Below are 24,214 nucleotides of genomic sequence, written 5' to 3'. Positions count from 1 at the left end.
TGAAGCAATTGCACCCAAAACTGCCAAGTCATGGCAAAGAGGCACTTCAAGCAAAGACCTGGAGCATCACCCTGTAAGCTTGGCTCGGGCCACTGACCACACTGACCATCGGGGTCACTCTCCATGCCACAGTGATGGATTGATTCATTTTGATTGGCTTAAACCTGGATCACATGGTCTATGGGGGAGTCAGAGGATGAAGTCGTTCTAAAGAAAGACAAAGTTGGGGTGGTGGCTATGGAATGGCGTAATATAATCATGAATTCCTGTTAACGAACTGTGGTAGACTGGGGGTATATGGCTTGATCCCAAGGGTGCTTGTTTAGGACCCTGGGTTCCATCGTACCGCCACATGAAGCAGGCATAACTATCCTTACTCAGAGTCCCAGAACTTGGGTAGTGGAGACAGGAGGATCAGGAATCCCAAGTCATTCTAAAATAGATAGAGAATTTGAGGTCAGTTCAGGCTACATCAGACCCTGTAGGAAAAAAAAAAAATTATTTGCGTTTTGGGTTTCTTTAAGACAAGGTTTTTCTGTGTAGCTCTGGCTATCCTAGAACTCACTCTGTAGACCAGACTGGCCTTGAATTTAGTAATCCTCCTGCCCTCAGAGATCTACCTGTCTCTGAAGAGATTCCTGGGGGTTGGGATTAAAGGTGTGCATCACTAAACAAAATTAATAAATAAAAAAATAAAACTTTTATAGAGGTAGATGAAGTTGTCTAAGCTGTGGCAGGGGGTCATACCATGCCAAATATACTCCGACTGGTACTTCCAGCCCAAAGCTAGGTGGCCGTCACCCAGCAGTTCCCTAAGGCCTGGACTAGCCTTCCACCAAGACAAAATGACAACAGCAGTGACGCTAGAGAATAAAATAACTATTTGCCATTTGGTGGTGGAGGCGTGGAGCACACCTTCAATCCCAGCACTCAGAGGCAGGCAGATCTCTGTGAGTTCGAGGCCAGCCTGGTCTACAGAGAGAGTTCCAGGACAGCTAGGGCTACACAGAGAAACCCTGTCTCAAAAATAAAATAAAAAAATTAAAAAAAAAACACGTAACCATTTGAAAGAATGCCTATTTATTGGTAGCTTATGAAGCAATCAGGAGCTGAGTTCCAGGGCCTCTCCCTGCCTGGGAATGGGTCCACTCACACCCTGCACTGCTGAAGTAGAAAGCCAAGGTCAAAGGGACGACCCAGTCTGCGGTGCTGAGGGCAACAGTCCTACTGGCCTGAGTGCTAATAACACTCTCTACAGCCTGCAGGGCCCAGAACTGTAGACAGCCAATGTGCTGGGACAGAACACCCAGGGCAGAAGAGACCAAGGCAGGCAGGTGCCTCTGGATACCGTCCTTGCTGCATTTCCCCGGCATTGGTGGGAAAGGTTACGCAATCAGCTGGGAAACTGTGTGCGGCCTCCCAGCCTGCTAGATAGTCCTCTTCCTGTAACTGCAGCCTTCATCTCCCCTTGATAATTATTTTATGTGGTAAAGGATGTCATCACTATGAAAATAAATCCAAGCCCTAAGTAGATGGTGAGGCGTAAAGGGATGTTCGGGGAGGAAAACCGTCCTGGCGGACTATGAACAGCGGTTTTCTAAAGTGCAAACAGCACTGTGTATTCATGCATAAACATATGTACATAGATGTGCGCATGTAAAGATTCTAACGGTTTATAAGAGGCTATCTTTATATGGGGCCAACTGCGGATGTAAGCTAACATCGTGGTTAATTTTATTATCTCGTTTACTGCACTTTCCAGGAAGTCTTTACTGAAGTCCGTTATCTTTATAATTTAAAGATTTTTTAATTTTGTACCAGAGTTTCTCAGTCCAAGAGGCTGAGGCTGTCTGTAATGACCGCAGGCTTTGTTTTCCTTTTCTCTTTCATTCAACAAACTTACACTGATGTCTGCTGCACCGAGCACTGTTCGGGGTGCCGGGAAGGGTTCCTGGTGCCGTGGACGGACAGACAGACAGTCCGACATTACAATCAGGTACAAGAGAAGCATGACTGGCCCCACTTAACATTAAACCCGTGCGAACAGGCCATGCTCCTGTCTTCTCTGTACCTGAGAGCCCAGGGTGGGATCAGGAAAAAGGCTAGACACTCAAGTGACACACTAAGGACCGAGTCCCGGGATAGATGCCAGCATCCTGTCCTGGAAAAGGCGAGATGGGTCCCTTGCATGGGGTGGTGTGAGGGCTCGATGAGCATGCTGAGCACCCTTCTTAGAGTGTCCGGGGAGTGGACTGGACTGGCAGCAACGGGCAGAGATGGCTGGAGGCAGATAGGAGGGCTGTGAGGATGGGCAAAGCCTGACTTGACTTGAAAATCAAGCACACATTTTATGTACCATAAAGTTACTAAATATTAAATATTTGAAAAGAATTTCAAAGTATCAAAAGGGAAACAAAAGAAGAAGAAGGAGCTAGCATTGTGTCAAGTTGGTGATGTGGTCCCACAGTCAAAGTGTGAAAATCTAAACTACATGTCACTACGATGTCCCCAGAAGGCAAAGAAAAACAAACACATAAGGGCTGGAGAGATGGCTCAGTGGTTAAGAGCATTGCCTGCTCTTCCAAAGGTCCTGAGTTCAATTCCCGGCAACTACATGGTGGCTCACAACCATCTGTAATGAAGTCTGGTGCCCTCTTCTGGCCTGCAGGCATACACACAGACAGAATATTGTATACATAATAAATAAATATTTTAAAAAAACAAACAAACATATAAACTTCCCTGAAAAAAGTCTAATCTTATTGGTGTGACTTAAATTCATGGTGGTAGGAGGTGGCGGCTCACATCTGTAACCCCAGCACTCCTGAGGCTGAGGTGGAAGGATTGCTGGGAATTTTAGACTAGCCTGGGCTACACAGTAAATCCTGTCTGGAAAGAAAAGATATGGGGTTAGACTGTGGCTCAGCTGAGAGTTCTGCCACCGCGCACCAAGGCCTGGGTCCCACCCAGCACCGGTACCACATAAACCCAGTGTGGTAATGCTTGCCTGTAACCCACAGTTCTGAAGGTGGAGACAGGAGGATCAGGAATTCGGGTTATTCTCATCTATATATGGTTGGAGGCACCTGGGCTACATGAACCTCTAACTTAAAACAAAACCAAACAACCCACTACAGTCCAGAATTTAGGTTAGAAACATTAATATCAACTTAATTAAAAAAAAACTGCCAGGCAGTGGCACACGCCTTTAATCCCAACAGTTGGGAGGCAGAGGCAGGAGGATCTCTGTGAGTTCGAGGCCAACCTGGTCTACAGAGCTAGTTCCAGGACAGCCAGGGCTGCTATACAGAGAAACTCTATCTTGAAAAAACAAAACAAAACAAAAAGCAAACAAACAAGCAAGCAAGCAAACAACAACTTTATTTTCAGCAGTGTTTGATACAAACCTTGAGCACATGTGCAGAGTGTCTGTGCGCCCTGCACTGGTTGGCGCCATTTGCTGTGATTTCTAAGCTAACATCAGTGCATCCCAGCTACAGCTCGTCTCTGTCAGCTCCTTCTTCCCGGTGGGCAGCCTGTGGCGGGTGTGTGACATGAGTCCACAGCTATGTACTAACAGACACAGAAAGAGGTTAAAATATTAATAATAAACAGAAAAGTTATGGCCTGGGGGCATAGCTCTATTGGTATCGGGCTTACCTAGCATTCATAAAGCCCCGGGATTGATCTCTAATGCTGAAAAAAAAGGGGGGGGGGGCGTGGTTACACAGGCCTGCAATTTCTACAGTTGGGAAGTAAAGGCAGAAGGCTCAAGGTCATCCTGGACCACATAGGAAGTTCAAGTGTGAGGCCCTATCTCAAAATAATAAATAATAAATAAATTAAATGGGGGCTAAGGAAATAGCTCTGTCAGTGAAGGCATGAATTTGATACACAGAACCCACATGGGATGGGGGGGGGGCAGTGAGGGATGATTGCCTTTTAATCCCAGGATTGGGGAAATGAAAACTGATAGACCCCGGGTTCATCTTACATAATTGGTGAGCCCCAGGTCCCAGTAAGAAACCTTGGCTTAAAAATAAGGCAGAAGGACTACCGATGAGGTGGTTCAGCAAGCCAAAGCTATCACCACACAAGCAAGGGGATCTGCAGTACATCCTGGTAACCCACATAAGAGAAGGAGACCAGCTCCACATGCCAAGGGGCACACACTCCATCCAACACACACATGCACTTACTAAACCAATCTATCAAGCCACCAATAATAAAGTAGGAAAACAGCTGACGTCAGCCTCTGGCCTCGAGACGCGCTTACCGGTGAGCACACCCACACACATCACACACGCATATGCTACCCGCTTCCTACCAATAAATCATCTAATAAGTAAGCAGATAAATAGCACTTTAAAAATAAAAATAGACAGCCAAGCAGTGGTGGCGCACTCCTTTCATCCCAGCACTCGGGGGACAGAGACAGGTGGATCTCTGTGAGTTCGAGGCCAGCACAGGTTCCAAAAACTACAGAGAAAACCTGTCTCAAACAAACAAACAAACAAAAATAGACAAGCCAAAAAAATGAAAGCACTTGCAATACCCCAGAAGTTCCTGTGATGACCAAGATGGTAACCAAGTGACCACCAGGTGGGTCACAGCATGGACACGCTGATCCATACCCCAGAGGGGCAAGGTGGAGCAATTGGAGATTTTATCCTGCTGTTAGCTGTGAAGCACCACAGGGAATTTTCCATTTGATACGTTTAGATCACTATTGACCCTGGATAACTGAAACTGGGGAGTACACTGTAGACAGAGATCACTCTGATTACCAGAGAGACAAGCAGAGTCATTTCACTGAACTAAAACCCCTGTGCTCCACTAGAGAGGTGAAATACGCTCTCTCTCCTCCCAACACCTGTCCATCACCCACCTTTCTACGGTCTCCTTAGCTTCATCTTATTCACAATGCTATGTAATTAGAATCAGACATACGGGCTTCCTTCATATAGCAATACGCACTTAAGGGTAAACACCTAAGTAATGTCCACTGAATGGACCTACCCGTCTGCTAAACCATTCTCCTAGTAAACATGTGGGTTGATTCCAAGATCTGGCATTCATGCCCCACTCCAAGTGGGGTGGGGGTAATGTATTTCCTAGCTCATCCACAGGAAATGCCCAGAAACAATGACCAGTCCAATAGGAATGCATATTACTTAAATCTAGATTGTGGTCTCTAAGCATGATCCCTGCAAAGAAATTGGGGCTCCTTAATAATGATTCCAGATGTGTAGCAGCACATTTTCAAGGTCCATCTGGAGCACCCCAATCTTCCAGAATGCAAAGGGGTCTCGAGAGCCTCCTGGGGTCACAGGTTTCAGGGGTCAAAGGAAAGAATGGGGCATGAATCGGAATTTGGGGGGTTGCAGTGCATTAAATCGCTATAGTCACGAGGATAGTAGAGAAATAGCCTCTGGGCCAGTGAGATGGCTCAGTAGTAAAGGCCTTGCCTCCAAGCCTGACAAGACGAGCTCAGTTCCCACAGCCCACCTGTGTACTGTGGCATGTGTGTATCATATGCTCACATACAGGTATACAAAATAAATAAACAAACAAATGAGGGTAAAAATAATTTTAAGGTAGCGCCAGTCTGGGTGTGTAGCTCAGCAGTAGAACACCTGCCTAGCACACCCAAGACCCTGTTTTCTATCCCCCAGTACTGAAAACAAAAGTAAAAATTGTCTGGGCGTGCAACTCAGTTACTGAATGCTTGCTTAGCAAGCACAAGGCCCTGGATTCAAGCCTCAGGATGGCATAAGTCAGGCACAGTGGTCACACCAGCAATATCAGCACTTGGGAGGTGAAGGCAGGAGAATAGGAAGTTCAAGGTCATTCTTGAATACCTAAGATATTCCAGATCAGCTGGGTTACAGGACATCCTGGGAAAGAAAGAAAAGAAGAAAAGAAAGGAAGGAAGGGAGGGAAGGAGGGAGGGAGGGAGGGAGGGAGGGAAAAAAGGAGAGATGAAGGGAGGGAGGGAGAGGGAGGGAGGGAGGGAGGGGGAAGGAGGGAGAGAGGGAGGGAGAGGGAGGGAGGGAAGGAAAGGGAAGGAGAGAGAGAGGGAAGGAGAGGGAAGGAAAGGGAGGGAGGGAGGGCATGAGGGAGGGAGGGACGATTTGAGAACTAGTAAAGGGCCAGAGCTGCCAGGCCCAGTGGCCATACCTGTATTGTCCTCTTTGGGGAGGCTAAGTCAGGAGGGCTATAATGAGCCCCAGTCAGCCTAGGCAGCTTCCCATGACTATTTCAAAATAAAATTTAAAAGGCAAAAAGATAAAAATAAAAAAGGACAGGAGCTAAGGGTGTGGTTTAGGAGTAAAGTACTTACCCGACATGAGTGAAGTTCTGAGTTCTATTCCTAGTGTTAAAAAATAACAGCCAAGAGCCAAGTAAGTTCTCACTATCTCTCGCATACTCTAAAGGGGATCATATGGTACTTGGTTCAGCTAAAGAGACACTGCCGTCCTCACAGATCCCAGCTAACAGACGAAGAAGGAAACTGGCCACAGAACAGCATCCTTCTGCAAGTCATGTTACAGCGATGCATCTAGATGATGAACACCAATGATCGCTAACACACACACACACACACACACACACACACACACACACAGATGCCGCATCACCGTGTGGACTCCTGGCAGGAGGACACCACACCCCCCTTGAGGCAGGCTGCCAAAAATTGAACCTGCATCTGAGCGAGTCTCCAGATCTAATTATAGGAATTACAGAGGACAGAGGAACATGTTTAAGGATCCCACAGGAATACAGGCAGCGGGCTCCAGACCTGAATCAAGGCTGAAGAACAGTGGTAAGGGCTGGGGAGCCAGGCAGGTCAAAAAGGAGCCTGACACAGCTTCAGAGACCGGGGAAATGGCTCGTGGTCCTTCTTGTAAGAAGGGCAAGCATAAGATGTCCCGGGTCTGAAACAATCACTGGGTAAGTTTGGGTAATAAATTCTCCAGACTGTGTTCATTATTTTCAATTGTCAAATTGATTGGCTTAACAAATATCTGGGCCCAGCACTGGGGGTGTCTGTGACAGCGCATTCATTCCCAGAGGACTGGCTGAAGAGAGAGGATCCACCCTGAAGATGAGTGTCGCCATCCCAGGGGCTGAGGTCCCAGACTTAATAAAAAGGGAGGGGAGGAGAAAGCCAGCTGAGCCCCAGCCACCTGGATCTGCTGCCACCATGCTTCTTCGCCCACCACGATGAATGGCACCCTTAAACTGTGAACGAAATTAACTTTCTTTTCTTACATTGCCTTTGTCTGGCCTTTGGACACCACAACCACAGCAGAAAACTAACTGGTACAGTGAATGGTATTAGCACAATTTTAAAGGGGGAGGAGACTTCAATCCCTAGGACCCACGTGGTGGATGGAGAGAAGCAATGTCACAAGCTGTCCTGTACCTCTATGTGTGGTCCACGGTAAATAGGCACCCTTCACCACCCCCACACCCCCACACACAAAGCAATCAATAAATATAGTTTGTTTTTTTTTTTTAAAAAGATCCCCTTTCTTGGGCTGTTGAGATGGCTCAGAGTTAAGAGTACTTACTGCAGTTGCAGAGGACATGAGTTCAATGCCCAGCCCCCACATAGCAGTTCACAGGGGATCTGACGCCCTCTTCTGGCCTTTGTGGGTACTGTACACATGTGATGCATTTAGCACACACAGAAACAAAACACTCATCGACATAAATTTCAAAAATAAGTAAAAGCGCCGGGCGGTGGTGGCGCACGCCTTTAATCCCAGCACTTGGGAGGCAGAGGCAGGCGGATCTCCGTGAGTTCGAGACCAGCCTGGTCTACAAGAGCTAGTTCCAGGACAGGCTCCAAAACCACAGAGAAACCCTGTCTCGAACAACCAAAAAAAAAAAAATTAGTAAAAGAAAAAGATAAAATGGTTCTCTTTCTTTTAGAAATATATACCAAGTTGAGTATGTTGGTATCCCCACCTCTCCCTGTACTTCTAGCACTTAGGAGGTTGACACAGGAGGATTGCAATAGGTTTGAGACCAGCCTAGGCTATATGGTGAGCTCAAGAAAACCCAGTATCAAGAATATTTTTCACATACTCCAATAGTGATGCTTGATACAATATAGAGTTTAGAATCTGCTGAAATAATCCAAAGGAATAATAAAATAAAGATATTTTGTTTTTGAATGGACGAGTGAGATGTTTCAGCAGGAAAGGCACTTTCCATACAAGCCTGGTTTGGTCTGTGACGCCCACATAAAGGTAAAAGGAGAGAGCTGACTTCATAGGCTTCCTCTGACCTCAACACGAATACCCACATGTATGTATCAAGCATATGCAGCATGCAAAGGATAAACAAGCTTTTAAAATGCTAAGTAATCCATTGGCAATGTGAAAGGGGTTGGGAAAGTGCTTGTCTAGCATAGATGAGGCCCCAGGTTGGATCCACACTAAATAAATAAATTAATAATTGTAAATCCACTGGGATGGAGAAACTGAAGTGTGATAAAAATGAAAGAAGATTGCATGTGTGTTGTAATAACTGAACCTCGGTAATGGGAATATTATTCTACTTTCATATACATTTGAAGTTTTTCATAATACAAAAGAAATTGCTGGCTGTGGCAATCCATGCTTTTATTCCCAGCACTTGAGAGGCTGAGGCAGGAGGATTGCTGAAAGTTTAAGGCTAGTCTAGCCTACATAATGACTACCAGGCCATCCAGGGCTATAAAACAGACTCTGTCTATGAACAAATAAATAAAAAGTTTACCAAAACTAAAAGGTTTGGGAGCCAGGCTTGGTGATGTACACCTTTAATCCCAACACTTGGAAGGCAGAGGCAGGTAGATAGCTGAGTTTAAGGCTAACGTGATCTACAAAGTGAGTTCCAGGACAGCCCAGGCTACACAGAGAAACCCTGTGAGGGGGGAATGAGGCTCGACGATTAAGGTGATTAAGGCACCGACTGGGTTAGCACCCACATGGCAGCTAACAACTATCTATAACTGACTCTAAGCACCCTCACACAGACATACATGCAGGCAAAACACCAATGCATATACAATAAAATAAATAAAAATCAGGGGAAATGTATCAATCAATCAATAAAAGCTTTGAAACTACTTTCTCAAAACAAAAGCAGAGTCCTGCTGAGTGTCTCCGGTTTTACCCTTGCTTTGTCATGGTCTGGGATGAAGTTGCTGGGGGGAATTCTTTCCCTGAATGCCTCTGCTTTCAGAGTATCTGTGAGTAAGCTTGCTCTAGGTGGCCCCAGACGCCTGGCACCCATCCCTGCTCCAGTTTTCCTCCTGGGAGAGACTGCCAGCAAGCTACGGGGCAGAGGAAGCCCAGTCTAGCAGCCAACAATGGCAGGCACAGGCAGTGGCAGTGAGCCCACCTACCGGAAGGCTTCGTCTGGGGCAGGTACAGGGCTGGCTTCCTCTGGGGCAGGTACAGGGCTGGGAAGCCCACAGAAGACACTGGTCAAAAAGATGTCCTTGGCGTGATGCAAAGTATAAACTCAGGCTCTGAGAACTCAGGTTCCAATCTCAGGTCTCGTAGCTACTGTCTGGGGGGTGTGGGCGTGTGTCCTCCCATGCCTGGACCTCGGTTTCCCCATCTGTGGACTAGGGGTGAGACGGAGACAGGGCAATACGGGGAGTGTGTGTCTATCAAATGACCAAAATCTATAGTGCCCACTCGCTCCCCATCAGCCCTTCCCCGTCCTTCCTGGGTTTCTCTCGAAGCTGTAAAGGAACAGAGAGGGGCCGAGGGACACATACTTACACAATGAAGGAGAGAGAAGGACAGTGAGAACCACAGCCAAGGTAGTCTGACCTGTCAGAATGTGAAGGAAGGCTTCCGGGAGGAGGTGACATTTACAGGGACATACAAAAGATGCGTAGGAGTGAGTTAAAAAATGGAATGGAGTCCAGTTATGCAGGCTGTCAGAGCAGCCTGGCCAAGTTCGAGGAGCTGAAATAAAGCCAAGAGTCTTGGCAAGGTGAGCCAAGCAGAGAGCATGGGGGCGGGAGGCAGAGACCAGGCCAGTGAGAGGCCATCGAAAGATGTCTGCATTTGGAGGCTTGTCCTGGGTTTAGAAAAGCCTGACTTGGCAAACTCTTCCCAGGGAGGAGACCTCTGCTGGGCATACCATGTGGGCTGGCACAGAGGTGGGGCTAGGATGCACAAATAGAATTCTGTGGCCTTTCCACACACACTGTGGAATAGTTGCAGGGCTTTCTAGATCTCAGCAAGCTTAAATACACACCAGACACACACACGCACGTGCACACACACACAAGCACACACACGTGCTCACATAGAATGCTGCTTGGTACCCAGAGGTGTCAGTGTGGAGGCAGTGACCCTGGGCACAGCACTTCACCCTGTGAGCCTCACCTTCCTGGTGGGTTCACCAGGCAACTGTGACAGCTAGCTAGCTCACAGGGTCACTTTAGACTTCCGTGAGGTCACTGATGCCAGGAGCTTCACTGGGACCACTGAGCAAGCCACCCGCAGTGCTTAGAAGCAAGACCAGCACCAGAGGCTGCTGTGCCTTCTGTATCTTGTACTCACAGAGCCCCTCCTTCTGTGGAGGGTCCGGCAGGGGTTGCTTGGGGGCCACATTCCAGAAAGAACAGCTCTGTGTAACATGAAACCCTGACTCTGGAAACATAACCTCTATGGGAAATTGGAGGATAAGGCCTGTTCTGCAAACTGCCCAGCTTCATTGCATACAAAGGGGATATTGAAACCCAATGCCTGGTCACTTGGCCTCTGGCCTATGGGCTTGCCCCTCACTGAAGCCAGAGAGATTGTCCTAAGCAACACACTTGACCGTGGCATGGCTGGTGGACCCTTTCCTTGCTTCCTATTTGCTCTCAAGTGCAAGTCCACGCTCCTCACCATGACCCACAGGGCCTCGTAGTCTTCTCCTCCCCAGAAGTAGCCCAGAGCCTTGCTGTGATCAGCCACAGAGGAGGCTGTCCCATTGCTCCAGTGCCTTCCTCTTTCAGGGCCTTGGCACATTCCCTTGGCTCCTCTAATAGGAGGAACTGATATTCTGAATTGCTACAGAGAGGCTGGGGAGATGGTTCAGTAGTTTAGATCCTCAGAACCCCTATAAAAAACAAACAAACAAAAACAAAAAACAAACAAACAAAAAACAGGCAAATGGCTGTAATCCAGCACTCTGGAGACAGAATCAGAAACTCCCTGTGGCAAAATGGCTAGCAATCTGAACCAGAATCTACAGCTCCAAGTTTAGCATGAGATTCAGCCTTGGTAGATAAAGTGGAGGGTGATTAAGACACTACACACACACACACACACACACACACACACACACACGGATACACAATCCCGTGTACATGTGCCCACATATACATACAAAATGACCACAGGCCTTGTTAAACTCCCAGCAGTAGTGTGAAGTTGTGAAATCACTCTTGCTTTCTAAATGTGAGGCCAGGGGAACAACCAAGGGCTCTCTGCTACTCAGTCCCCCCTTTATCCGCCCCCCCTCAGACTCCAGAATCTTAGGGCCACACTGAAAGCATCACAGAACACCAAGAGTGGATCAGATAATAAAGTCAAGGACAAGACTTGTTCAAGGTAAGATTAGGCAGGTGACGCTGGAACCCAGTTCAGGCTCTGAGAAACTGCTGGGTTGAGGCAAGATGGTCTGTCTGTGCCTCAGTCTCCTCATCTGTGAGGTGGGGCTGAGTAGCTGACTTTCAAGAATGAGGTGCTGGCATGCTCGCTGAGTGGCCCAATGCCACCCACTGGTGACACACAGCATCTAGGGAGACCGGGCCAGTCCAGACCAAACCTGCCCCGTCAGCCTTGCACTACCCAAGGTTAGGCTGCTGGGGCCTGGGAAACCAACCTACCCTGTTTGCTGTTTGGAGTTTTCTATTTCCCAGCGTTTCCTTTGGAAAAAGTCCAGCTTCCTCCCCGCTGGAAGAGGACTGTTCACGCCTGGGCCTGGATGCCCAGGGGAGCCATGTGGAGAGGTGACAAGAGCCTGGGGTTTGGAGTTAGGCCAATTGGGGTCTGAGTCCAGGATCTGACCCTTTCAAGGCTGTGTGACCTCACCAAGTGACCTCACCTCTCTGAGGTGCTGACTCCCTCACCAATTGTCTCAGAGGGTAGAGATGCGTATGGGGGCTGAGATGAAAGAAGAATCTGGGTGCATTTCTCCAGTTGTAGAGGGTGCTTCCTTTGGGGAATTCTAGACTGGGGGTGGGGGGACAATTCTAGACTTATAGCAAGACCAACCCAAATGCTTCTGGCAAGATATGGGAACCATTAGGGTGTTCTGATTGTGTGGGACAGATATGTCATGGAAGTGGATCAAACTCCAGAAAACCAGCCCCTGAGAAATGAGAGTCCCAAGTTGCCAGCCCCCTGCTCATCCAGCAGAGAGAACCAACTTTTCCTACAAAACCTCATGATTAAGTACAGGAAGGAAAATGTGCTTTGTGATGTCACTTAGCTAAAGTTCAAACACGGTCAAACTGAAGGTAGAACGGGGGAGAGCAAGCTGGTGAAGGGAGGCAGTGCTTTGGGGAAACCAGAGGCATCCTTGGTCTTAATCTAGGATTAGTGGCACGGGAGTGTCCCCTTTATAATTTCATGCTTTGTACGCGTTTCTATATGCACATTATAGTTCAATAAAGTTCTATAATCAGTTCAAAGCAAGCACACCAAGGCTGCAGGGCTGGGAGGAAAGAAAGCTCCACAGAACCCAGCCGAGACAGGAAAAGGATCCCCTCCAACTATGGTGAAAGGTCCGGTAAAGAAGGGCGGAACCCCAGCTTCCCACCCTGTCCATACTAGAGGCTTTTTCTGAAGAGGACTGGCCAGTCAGCCTGCCTCTCTAACCTGTATGGTCTGCCAGGCAGATGGATTGAGCTCACACAGGCAACAATGTAACTCCCCAAACTCACCCTTCCTTAGCGTTCATTCGACTTTGCCTTAATACCCAGCGGGAGTGAAGAGTGGGTGAGCCTTGTTCTTTTTCCAAATAGGCCTTTCCAAAAACTAGCAAGTCACCAAGTCTGTCACCCAACCCTGATCACCCCCACAGAGCACACCCAAAGGCTTCAGACCCTACCGGCAGATTCTCTGGGGCCTTTGGGCAGGCCTCGGTGTAACCAAGCAGCCAGTTGGCGGGGTCAGCAGTGGACCAGCCCAGGCCCCGCCCCTCTGCCTGATGGATGCAGAGGTCCTGGCTTTATTTTATTTGCTTGTGCCTTGCCCTTTTCTCCTCCGAGAGCCAACGCACGATGCACACAATCCTACATCACACGGAGCGAGCAGCGGAGCCAAACAACCACACATCATCAGATGCATTGATTTGCACAGACACTCATAAAAACTTTACTAGACACCAAATAATTACAGGAAGGGGCCAACCTCCAATTCGGCTGAGCCGCAGTGTTTTGAAGTGGATTTAAGATAGAGATCAAATAGGAGAGGCACCCGCCCTGGCTCACACCCACCCCCCATCCCCAGCCGTGGACCCTCAGGGTGAAAACCAATGAATTTCCCTGGCCTTTGTGAATTTGTGTCCGATTCTGTGAGTTATTCTTGAGATCCTAATGAGGCTTTTATGACTCCGAACATGGTCCTTCACCTTCTCTTTGTTCTGGCTCCTGTCCTGGGTTGAGGAGCCCCTTGTTCTTAAAGACAGAATGCTGAAACCATCCATTTGGCAAGAAATGCAAATATTCTTAAAGAAAGTGCTCAGTAAAAGCAAACATAGCACACACGCGTGCGCGCGCGCACACACACACACACACACACACACACCAGTCCCTAACACGGGTTTCTGAGCAATGGGAGGGAAAAGTCCCAAAGCCTTCACTGTGAGTGCTACCTGCTCTCAGCCCCAGGTTTCATAGCACAGTGAGTGAAGAAGACTGAGCTATCTGCTGAACGCCCAGGCAGTGCCCAGAGTCTTGTGGCCAGCACCTTGACTTCACCTGTCCCAGAGGGATTGAATTTGCAACAAGTCTATTTTCCCTCTGGCTCTAGAGGAAGAAGAGAAAGGGGACAAAGAGAGCCCCCATGTCTAAATAGCAATTCCCCTTCATACAATTATTCATCAGGTAGTAAGTCTAGAGTCCTACGGTGAGCCAGGCACACAGAGAGCCAGCTCTTCCACATCACCCTCCCAGCAATCCTGGAAAAATCAGTGCATTATACCCATTGCACAGACAGGGACATCGAGGTGCAGAGATGTGGGACTGTCACCCTAATGTTTTCTAACCAGACCTTCAGACAAGACCTGCAGTACATCCTGAGGCCTGCCATTCTCCATCTTTAATCATTGCCTGGCTGGTGGGAGACCTGAGCTCTGGGCCACCCAGTCCTTCCCGAGGGCTTCAGGCAGCCTTTGGACCTGAGGGAGCCCGATTTCCTGAGATGTGGAGCGAGCCCATGACTAATAGTGCAAACTAATGGCCAGAGTGGGGGTTGTTGGAAGGCTGAGGGACTTGGCTCATCTCGGGGCTCTGGGCATAGTACACAGTGGTCCCCGGTGGAGAATGAGAAGCACCTCAGGGGTCCCTCCCCAGTCTCTCCTCTTTGGAGAACCTCCAACTGGGCTTTCACCAGCGCAGGAAGACCTCAGCCGCTTTTCCCTAGGCGTTGGGAAGTGACGGTCCCATCCTTTGACCCGTGTCTTCTGTGTTAAGTCCAGCTGGGATGCCTGGTGTCGCTTGGGAATTGGAAATTGCCCACCTTCGACCTCTGCTGAGCCTTGGGCGCGCCCTTGCTCCACTTCCGGAGTCCATGGGTTCTTCAACACCGGGGACCTGGGACCTGCTGAGTCTCCCGGAGAGCTGCTTCCGACCTGAACCACGGCTTGGGGCAGCTTTGATTCAGCGCAGCCGAGTCTCTTGAGATCTTGAAGTTCCATTAGCCTGGAGAGCACCTGGGGTGGGCCTAGGTGCTCTGTGGTCATTGTGATAGAGCAAAAAGGCCCCTGCTGGATGCTTCTGAAACTCTCCTTACTGGGGCATCCAAGGCCGCGCCTGGTGCTCATTCCTGCTGTGTTCTGAACTCCAGCTGCGGTTCTAAACCTAGAGGGTACTCTCTTCTCTCTCTCTCTCTCTCTCTCTCTCTCTCTCTCTCTCTCTCTCTGACTCTGGTCAGAAGCATGAAATGGTTGGAGTTCCACTGGTGTAGCCCTAACCACCCCCCTACACACACACACACACACACACACACACACACACACACACACGCCCTGAGCGCGCTCGTACGAGGCGGGTCGCTACCGAAAGAAATTGCAAAGTCCTAAAGGAGAACCAGGAGCTTCAAGGCAGGGCTCAGGAGCTGCGCGCCTCCGGGAATAGGTAGATTCCAGATCCCTCCTGTTCGTTTCTTGCAAACCCAGCTGTGCTGGCAGCCTGCCTCCACGGTCTTTGCTCAGGTGGAAATAATCCTGAGTGGATTCTGCCACAGACTTCCGAGACAGCAAGCATCCCGCGTCGGACAGCGCGGGTTTGTCCGGGAGTACGATGGGCCGCTGGTCTCCGGCCTTGTGAGTCTCAGTGCCGCAGGGGGCAATAACTGGTACCAAAACAAAGATTGAGATCCCGCGGAGCCAAGAACTGCTTGAGGATGGCTGAGAGACGTGGGATCCGAGCCTGGGCCGTTATCCTCCTTCCTGTCCAGTCGTATTATTCTTCCACAGGGGCAGAGGCTTGGGAGGCCAAGAACCCTAAGGACGAAACATGGACGACTGCGCGCAGATTTGTGAGAAGGACCGGTGATCGTCAATTAAGGCTGAGAGAGTGAGGACAAAGGACAAGGACCAAGGCCTACAGGTCGGGAGAATGGACCGAAGGAAGCAGGCGTGGAAGAGAGATCAAGGTTGTGGATGGAGCATCCTCAATCAGACCAGAGACGGACACCTAGTTTCCCTTTCCAACCAAGGAGTCGCCTACATTTCCGGCAGCCCGTCCGGGGTCGAACAGGGCTGCGGCTTTGACAGGGCGCAGAGAGAGACGCTAATAACCTCCGCACCTTGGAAACACACCATCCACGCACCAAATGGGGGCTACAGGTGTGCCCTCGACGCTGAAACCTGGCTTCAAGTACTGCCTAATGCGCAGCAAACGCAGCCAAAGGCCCAGACCCGGTCTTAGACGCCAGTCACAGGGTCAGGAAAGCCTCAGAGGCCGGGCCGCAGGAGCCTCTGTTTAGTCAAAGAGAAAAGAAGAGCGATGGAGTAGAAATGGCAAGGCACAGGGCGCGTGGGGAAATGGGAAGGTGAGAGATGGGGGCAGAACACTGCGCGGAGACTTCAGGGTCCGGGTGCATCTTTAAGGCTCGAGACAGAGAAGATACTTGGCAGCCTGAAGGAGGTGGCGAAGGTCCCGGCTTGGAACTAGGGCTTTCGCCTGCAGGCGGTGTCTAGCAGTGGTTGCAGGGACACACAGTGGCCAGCAGAGGGCGGAGTGCACCCGATCGGCCAGCCGGCCCGGCGCGGTTCGGTGCCTCCCGGCTTTGCACGCCTAAGGCTTACTCGCCCCGGCTTCTTCCCGCAGCTATGCGCCGGGGCCCAGAAACACAGAGAAGGCAGCCCAGGCCTAGGCCCAAACTCGGAGCTCAAGGCCTAAGATTTCCCACACTGGGTAAAGACAAGAGGACGAAGGGTGTGTGAAAAAAAAAACTCTACATCCACATACCCATGCTCTAGGATACAGACACACAAAGGCGCCGAGAAATACTCAGAACACAAAGCCACAAACACAAAACCCCTGAGCGACACAAAACAATTCAGAAACTTGGGGGCAAACAGAAACACAAAGGTAACTCGGAGACACACATATAGAGAAAACTCTATGAGAGACATTACTGGGGCCCGAGGCGCACACAAAGGCGCGGGCATCTTCATGGTGACACAGACACAAGGACACACACAAAGATGTGCAAAAGCATGCCACAGAAGCAAGAGAAGGTCTGCAGATAGGCACACAACACACAGGCACTCGCAGCTTGGAAAGTCTCAAGGCCACACAAACACAAAATTGTATGTGCACAGGGACACGGGTGTACAAATACTCAATAGCATCAGAGTCGGGAGCGCCGACACGCACAGACACACTCGGATACCCACCGACGCACAGGCAGGTACTGGGGTGGGGCGGTGACCGCTAATCCTCCACAAAGCCGGGCCCCTCCGGGGGGCCCCCCTGAAGCACAGGGGGCCACTTCTGACCAAGCCTCCTGCAAGCTCCAAATCCGATCCGCCCTCTCGCCTCCAGCGGGGTCAGGGGACCCGCCCTCCGTGCCCTCCACCCCCACCCAACTCCGCGCCGCTGCTCCACTCCCGGAGGGGCTAGGGCCGCCCAGCAGAGGCTCATCGAGGGCAGCCAGCTCCTGCCCTGGGGCCGCATCATCTCTTCAGGACCAAGCACGCGCAGTAGTGGTGGAACCGAAGGTGCCCAGGGTTCTGACAAGAAGTCTTCTAGTTTTCTCCCGGGGGGTGTCAGGCGAGGTGCACACAGGAGTCGCCAGCTGCGTGTCTCTGGCCTTGTGCTGCCCGGTGTCGGTGTCGAGGCCCACTTTGCCCAAGCTGGCCAGCGCTCGGTCTGGACCCCTGGCCAGGCCCCTTGGCCACAGTAAAAGGGCACCTACTGAAGAAGTCACCAGGATATCCTTGGAGCAGTCAGATCCGCGATCTTCTAGGTCTTCACCCCTAGATCTTGGCGACACCATTTCTTACCTGCACCTCATACTCCAAACCCTGGGAGGCCCAGCCTTCGTTTACGGCCACCTCCAGTGACCGAGCCCCTTTCCAATCCTGTTGATCCTCTTACAGTCTCCTGGTCTCAACTCTGCTCTGACCGTCCTCGCCCACCCAATGTCTCCCACTCAGGATCTGGGGGCCCCTTCAGCTCACTCTCCCGCCCTATTTCTGCCAGGCCAAGGTTTTCAGGACCCCCTCAATCAAACCGCAGCCCGTCCGTCCCCGTTTCCTAGCCAGAGCTCCCTTTGACCAGTCAGGGGCAAGCAGTTCTCGCCATTTGAGGCTCACTATCTCCCGATCCCTGGTGCCATCCCTCTCTTCGTACAGAGCTGTCCGGTGCAGGCACTGCCTCACGGCAGGACACCAACTCAGACCCTGCAACCTACCTTCGCCAACAAGTCGAAGTCCCCGGGCGTTGATCCCGCCTGGCGCCGTCCCGTGGAGGAGTCCTGAGCTCCTCGCCTTCCGCAGTCTGGCCTCGCTTGGGGCCACTCCTCTGTGCGCTGGAGCTCTTAAAAATATATTAATAATAAAAAGGCAAGAAAGAAAAAAAGAAAGAAAGCCTGATTCCCCCAACTCCCAAATCAATTTTTCAAGAGGGGTGGGGCACAGGGTTTGTTTCGATGGCTACGCAAACTTCTGCCAAGGATGGGTAGGATGGCTGGCTGGGGCAGGGGCGCGGTGCGGGGCGCAGGCAGGGGGCTCAGGGAGCCCGCCCGCGGGGAGGGGGGGCGGCGACGGCACTATTTGACGTGGAGCCGCCGGCTCATCCCGGCGCAATGATACGAGGCGCACCAATGAGTTCAAATGTCAGGAAGTTTGAGGAGGGGTGAGGCGGCTCCCGGCCGGAGTATCCCTCCGCCGCCAGCCCCAGCTCTAAACCGAGCGGCTCCTCGGGCGCACCATGGCACTGGAGTAGTGCGGGGAGAGCGCCCGGAGCCCCGCGGCCCGCTGCGCCCCGCCCGGGACCCCGCTGAGCTGCCTGCGCCCCCCCCAACCCGTGGGGCCGCCCCTGCACTCCCGCCCCCTCCCCCGCCCGTCGCCGCCGTCGCCGCCGCCTCCTCCTCCTGGCGGCTCCGCGTGCCGCCCGCCGCCGCAGCCGGGACCCGGCCGGGACTGACAAGCAGGTGACAGGCGAGCCGCGGGCGCGCGTGGCTGCGAGTGGCCAGGAGAGCGCGGCGCGCGGGGCTGCCAGCCGCCCGGGCCCGCCCGCAAGACGCCGGGGCCCGGGGCCAGCGCGCCGCCGCTCCACGCTCGCCCGGGGGCAGCTCGCGGCCCCGACCCCGCGGGCGCCGCGCCTCCCCGGCTGAAGCGGAGCGGGCGGACGGGCGGGAGGGCGAGCGGCCCGTCCGGCAGGGTCCGCAGCGCTCCCGGCATCCCATGGATATAGCAACAGGTCCCGAGTCGCTGGAGAGGTGCTTCCCTCGCGGGCAGACGGACTGCGCCAAGATGTTGGACGGCATCAAGATGGAGGAGCACGCCCTGCGCCCCGGACCGGCCACCCTGGGGGTGCTGCTGGGTGAGTGCTGGGTCACAACGCCTGAATAGTTCTGATCAGGGGTAGGACCATCGTGCCGCTGTGGACACTGGCACGAGAGTCAAAGGATAAAGAAAATGGGCTTGAAGGACGTGGGGAGGGGGTCCGGATCCCTGGAAAGACCACTGAAGGGGCAACAAGCACACGTAGACAGTCTCCCCGAAGGGACAACGTTCAGGGACATCACCCAGACAGAGAACCGAACAGCCTCAGCTGTCACTCACACCATCCTCTACGGGGCTGGGTTCTAGAACTGCTGCTACGGACTACGGACGGGGCTGGGGTGGAAAGCGGGTATTAGGGATGGTGGAGAACCAAGTTGTCACCTTAGAGTCCGGGAGAGGTGCCAGGTCAGTTAGGGAAGGAGAACTTCTAGAAGGAAAAAAAAAAAAAACCCTATCCCCGGGTCCATCCAAACCACGGGTCTTGGGGCAGAAGGCACAATCAGCATCGTGGGCGCGTGTCAGCCAGCGAGTAACCCGGCCTGACCTCGCTGGTTGGGTCCCAGCCGGCCACCCCGAGCGGAGCTCCTTCTCGTTGGATCTCCGCAGTTGGGGAGAGTGCAGTGCCCAGCCAAGGTTGCAGGCCCTCAGCCTCTCCGTGCCCCAGCTTACAGACAGGGACGTGCTGTCTGTGGCTGCCGGGTCTCTGGCGAGGCGGCTGGGGTTCCTCTGGCGAAGGGTGGCGCTCCTGGACTGGGCCAGACGGCGCTGACGGCCCGGCTCTCGTCCTGTGCGCTGCAGGCTCCGACTGCCCGCATCCCGCTGTCTGCGAGGGCTGCCAGCGGCCCATCTCCGACCGCTTCCTGATGCGAGTCAACGAGTCGTCCTGGCACGAGGAGTGTTTGCAGTGCGCGGCATGTCAGCAAGCCCTCACCACCAGCTGCTACTTCCGGGATCGGAAACTGTACTGCAAACAAGACTACCAACAGTAAGCGCCTCTTGCCCTCCTCTCTTTCCCCGCCACGGACCAGTACTCCAGCCCGCCGGTCCCTGCCGGGAAGTGTCCGCGCCGCCCTACGGCCAGCTCCGCGCTCCACTGGGCTTGGTAGCTCGGAGGGCGCAAAGGGCTGCGTGTCTCCGGGCTGGGGCCAACTATCGCATCCCAGCCAACACTGGTGGGGTGGCCCTTAGGTGCCATCTGTTGTCCCGGAAACCTGCGCTGAGTGACTGAATTGGGGTACAAGACAAAGCCCTGGGCAGACTGGTGGATATGATGCTTGTGCTGGGGAAGGGCTTGGCCCCACTAAGGCCTGAAGTGGGAACCAACAATTTATTATCCAAGAAAGGCATTGCTTTAGAGAGCCAAGCCTTACTGTGTGCTTCCCCAATCCAAGAGCATCTGGGATTCTTGAAGCCAGGGAGGCGGGTGCTGAACCCCGGCTGGGCTGCCGTTCAGGCAGGGAGGTCTGCACCCTGCATGGTTCCTTGTAGCACTTTTCTCTGGTAAAGAGAAGTGGGTGTCCATCTTCCTAAACCGTTTCATACTGGGAATTTTGCCCTTATAATTTTTCTTAGCTGGAGCTAGGAAGCCACCACCTCGGGATCCTAGTTGGAGTGGCTGACTGAAGGAGTCAGGCCTCCCAGACGGCCTCCTTTCTTACAGTGTACTGGGAAAGAGTGGTTGACACAAGACAAGTGTGTTGAGCCCTACCTATAGTTTCCAGGCTAAACTGGTGCTGGGGATTTGTATGGCTGGAGGCTGGGGACAGAGCACAGCAGCTTTTTCTTATGACCTGCCTGGGGTCATATGCCTGGAAATGCAATTGGAGGGGGTGGGGGGTGACGACAATGAGGAGCCTCAGTGGAGAGAAAGATGTGGGGGTCCTGGGAGTGGGGTTGCAGGGATAAGCGTGTGTGCGCCTATGAGAACTTCTAAGCGGTGCTCAGAAAGGTGTCTTGGATGGGACTGCAGGTCCAGGTCGGATGGCTGCTCAGGTGCTTTGGGCTCGCGGTTCTTAGTACCTAACTAAGCCTTTGGAGAAAAAGGAGGCAGGGCTATGTGTGCCATTCAGTGAGTGCAGACAAAGTATTTGTCACCAAATCCAAGGTCTAGTGTGAAGAGGGGCAGCTAGACTCTTTGACTGGGGCCTGAAAATACCAAACTTGAGGCCGGAGTCCAGCATAGGGCTTTGGTGGCAGGTCCAGGTCGGGAGTGTTCCCAATGACTGGGGAAACCACAGAAACTGCTTTCTGCACCTTGCTCTTTTTGGTGGCTGGAGTAGGGTGGTGTTTCTATGGGCAAGAATTGGGCTGGGTTTCAAAGATCTGTCCTTTTGTTGGTCTTATAACGTGGTGTAGGACTGGCCTTCTGTATGGCGTTCCCTGGGTGGAGGCACCTTGTTGAGGTCCTTGCCGCGTCTGTGCCTGACGTTCACCCACAGCCGTGCATGCAGCCGCACAAATAAAATGGGGTAGCAATGACTAGGGACTGGAGATGACTCAGGCAGCCCCTCTCTGGGATGTGCGCCTGGCTGAACTCTGGGAGAAACCTCATACATCCCACTTAGCCTCCCACCTAAGCAGCCCCACACGTGGGTTTTCTAAGAGGCCTGGGAAAGTAGATAGAAAATGGGCCTCTGAAACTTTGGGGGTGGTTTTTAATTTTTTAATTTTAACACTGGAAAGACTTTGCAACCTTTTGCACATAGTTGCCCCTAGGGTCGTTCTGGAGCTTCTTCTGAGAGAAAGAGAGCAAAGACACCTCCCAGGTCCTTCTGGCTCAGTCACGAAATAGCAACAGGAGCTGGATTTTGCCTTAGAGAGAAGAGTGACCAACCTCCCCACTTTACAAAACAATTAAACATTTGCAACTTCTTTGTCCCACTGATATTTGTTTTTGAAAGAAAAGAAAAACACTTCACCAAAGAACCCGTTTCTACCCAGTTGCCAACCCTGGTGCTGGGGAGGAATTTGTTCCCCAGGACTCTGGTCCCTGAGTTTGAAGTGTGCATCCTCAGAAGCCTGGGGAAAGGGGAGTCTGTCTTACCCTCTCCTCTCATCCTTCCCTCCTCCACCATTCCTTCTTCCTAATGACAATGACGATTAAGTACCTGCTACAGGCGGGCCTCCTGGTGTGCTTGGGCGGGGTAGTCGTTATCAACACAATCTTGGGGAACAAATCCCCAGGGTCTCCTGGCAGCATTTTGCAGGGAGCAGATCGGGCAGGCTCCCTGAGAACTCACACGGAAACAATGTTCTTTGTATACAATAAAAAATATTTTTATTCATGATTTTTTCTTTGAGAATCCCACATACATATTTATTTCATGTGTGCCCAAATGCTTTTCAGACGAGAATTAAGGCAAATGGGTGCGGAGACGTGCTTTCTTGATTTTGAGTGTGTGCCTCCTCGGCACTGGGAATTTACAGCAACACACACACACACACACACACACACACGTTTTATAAAAGGCACCCCTTACCCGGCTGAGCGGAACGGCAGGCTTGGTCCTTGTAAAGAGGTTGCTGGTCTTTTTGATGTGTGTCTTCCTTTCGGTTTGTTCTCAACGATCTCTCACGCACCCAGAAGCGCGAAGTTGTTTTCCGCACCACAGGGCGATTGATTAGCTATTGGGAACATTTAGGACAATTGATAAAATCAACTCGCAGGCCTGGCAGAGCAAGGAAAAAATGTGGGCCGCGGAACTGGGACTTTTTTTGTTTGTAACCTGAAAACTCTCCTTTTTGCCTGTCCTTATGTGCGTTTTTGGGACTCCTTCAAAGAGACCTCGGTCCTCTTCCGAATAGAAAACCGGGTTAGAAACCGGGAAAACACACGGCCTCCGCAAAATCGCTAACACCGCTCTGTGTCTTCCACTGGAGAAACTATGAGAAAAAAAAATTGACAACCTCCCTCCCCAATATATGTTGTTTTTCTTGGCAGTTTGGTGAAATCGAATTATGTAACTCCCTTCTCTTGCCGGCTGTCGCTCACTAGCTCCGAACGCTTCTTGTCTGGAAAAGGTTTCTGTCCTAAGGAGGTGGTGGATTCCTGGAGGAGGCTCCGGAAGGGGGGGAAGGGTCGGTGGGAGAGTCCAAAAATCTGTCACACAATGGAGTCTGAGGGCTTGTGGAGCGGCTCCGGGGCCTGGAGGATATTAGGTGTGCGCGCGGGAGCCTTTTGTGCTGGGGGGGGGGGGGTGGATGCGGAGCTCCTTTCGGGAACTCTTCCACTCGCTTGTAAGGGGCCTGCCGGGGCGCCCAAGCCTCGGGTGCTGCGACCTCCCGGGTCTGCTGAAAATGCTGGCAAAATCCTTGGGTTAGTTCGCCCAGGTAGGGTACCCCTCCGCGGCAGAAGTGGGCATCCAGAGTCCTGGTCTGGTTTTTAAAACGTTTCTCCCGGCTAGCTGCGGCCGCAAGTGGCTCAACCCGGCTCTTCCCATCACCTTCTTTTCCTCGGAAGTGTTTACCCAGGCTAAAGCTTTCCTGGATCGAAAGACTCACCGCGGCCTTGCGAACAGGGACAGCTAGTGTCAGTGTGGCATCTGTGGGGCAAACCCCAGGCTCCTGGCCCTTTCTCGCTCCTGGGTTTCGTTTCCCAGCTTGGAAGGAAGGCCTCTTCCTTAGATGTACTGGGGTTACCACTCGCCACCGGCACCCGCTTAACGGTGGGATCCCCAGCCTGAATTATCTCCCCACTGTATCAAACGAATTCAGAGTTACAAACACTCCAGCCCACTGCCGGGGGTACCGGCTCTCTCAAGAAACCTGATTAGAAAAAGGAGCCAGTACGTGGCCTTACAAAAGTAGGGTATTCTTTCTGGAGCCCCAAAGACTGAAGGGCTCCCGCTGCCAGCGCCAGTCCGGGGATCCCTTGGTCCCTTAGAGGGAGCCTGTATGTTTAACCCCAGCACCTCCTCTGTGGGCTGGAGGTGAGGGGAAGACTTCCTGCCGTGCAGGCATC

The 24,214-nt window shown here is 52.0% G+C and overlaps 1 protein-coding gene and 1 long non-coding RNA gene across 2 annotated transcripts; one reads left to right on the top strand and one right to left on the bottom strand.

Moving 5' to 3' along the window:
• Positions 1 to 378: 378 nt before the first annotated feature.
• Positions 379 to 18,284, bottom strand: LOC121462577. The gene is made up of 3 exons (XR_005976342.1): positions 18,159 to 18,284; positions 3,408 to 3,573; positions 379 to 433 (listed from the first exon to the last, which is right to left on the bottom strand). It is a non-coding gene; the product is annotated as an uncharacterized LOC121462577 (long non-coding RNA).
• An 868-nt stretch (positions 18,285 to 19,152) lies between these two features.
• LOC121462958 (LIM homeobox transcription factor 1-beta-like) lies at positions 19,153 to 20,243 on the top strand. The gene is made up of 2 exons (XM_041674938.1): positions 19,153 to 19,291; positions 20,053 to 20,243. The coding sequence occupies exons 1-2, from the start codon at positions 19,153 to 19,155 to the stop codon at positions 20,241 to 20,243; spliced, it is 330 nt and encodes a 109-aa protein (XP_041530872.1).
• The last annotated feature ends 3,971 nt before the right edge of the window (positions 20,244 to 24,214 follow it).

The sequence above is a fragment of the Microtus oregoni genome, unplaced genomic scaffold (genome assembly GCF_018167655.1).
Source record: "Microtus oregoni isolate MIOR12 unplaced genomic scaffold, Mior012 000025F_ref0000491, whole genome shotgun sequence".
Lineage (NCBI taxonomy): Eukaryota > Metazoa > Chordata > Mammalia > Rodentia > Cricetidae > Microtus > Microtus oregoni.
This window is presented reverse-complemented; position numbering and strand designations above follow the sequence as displayed.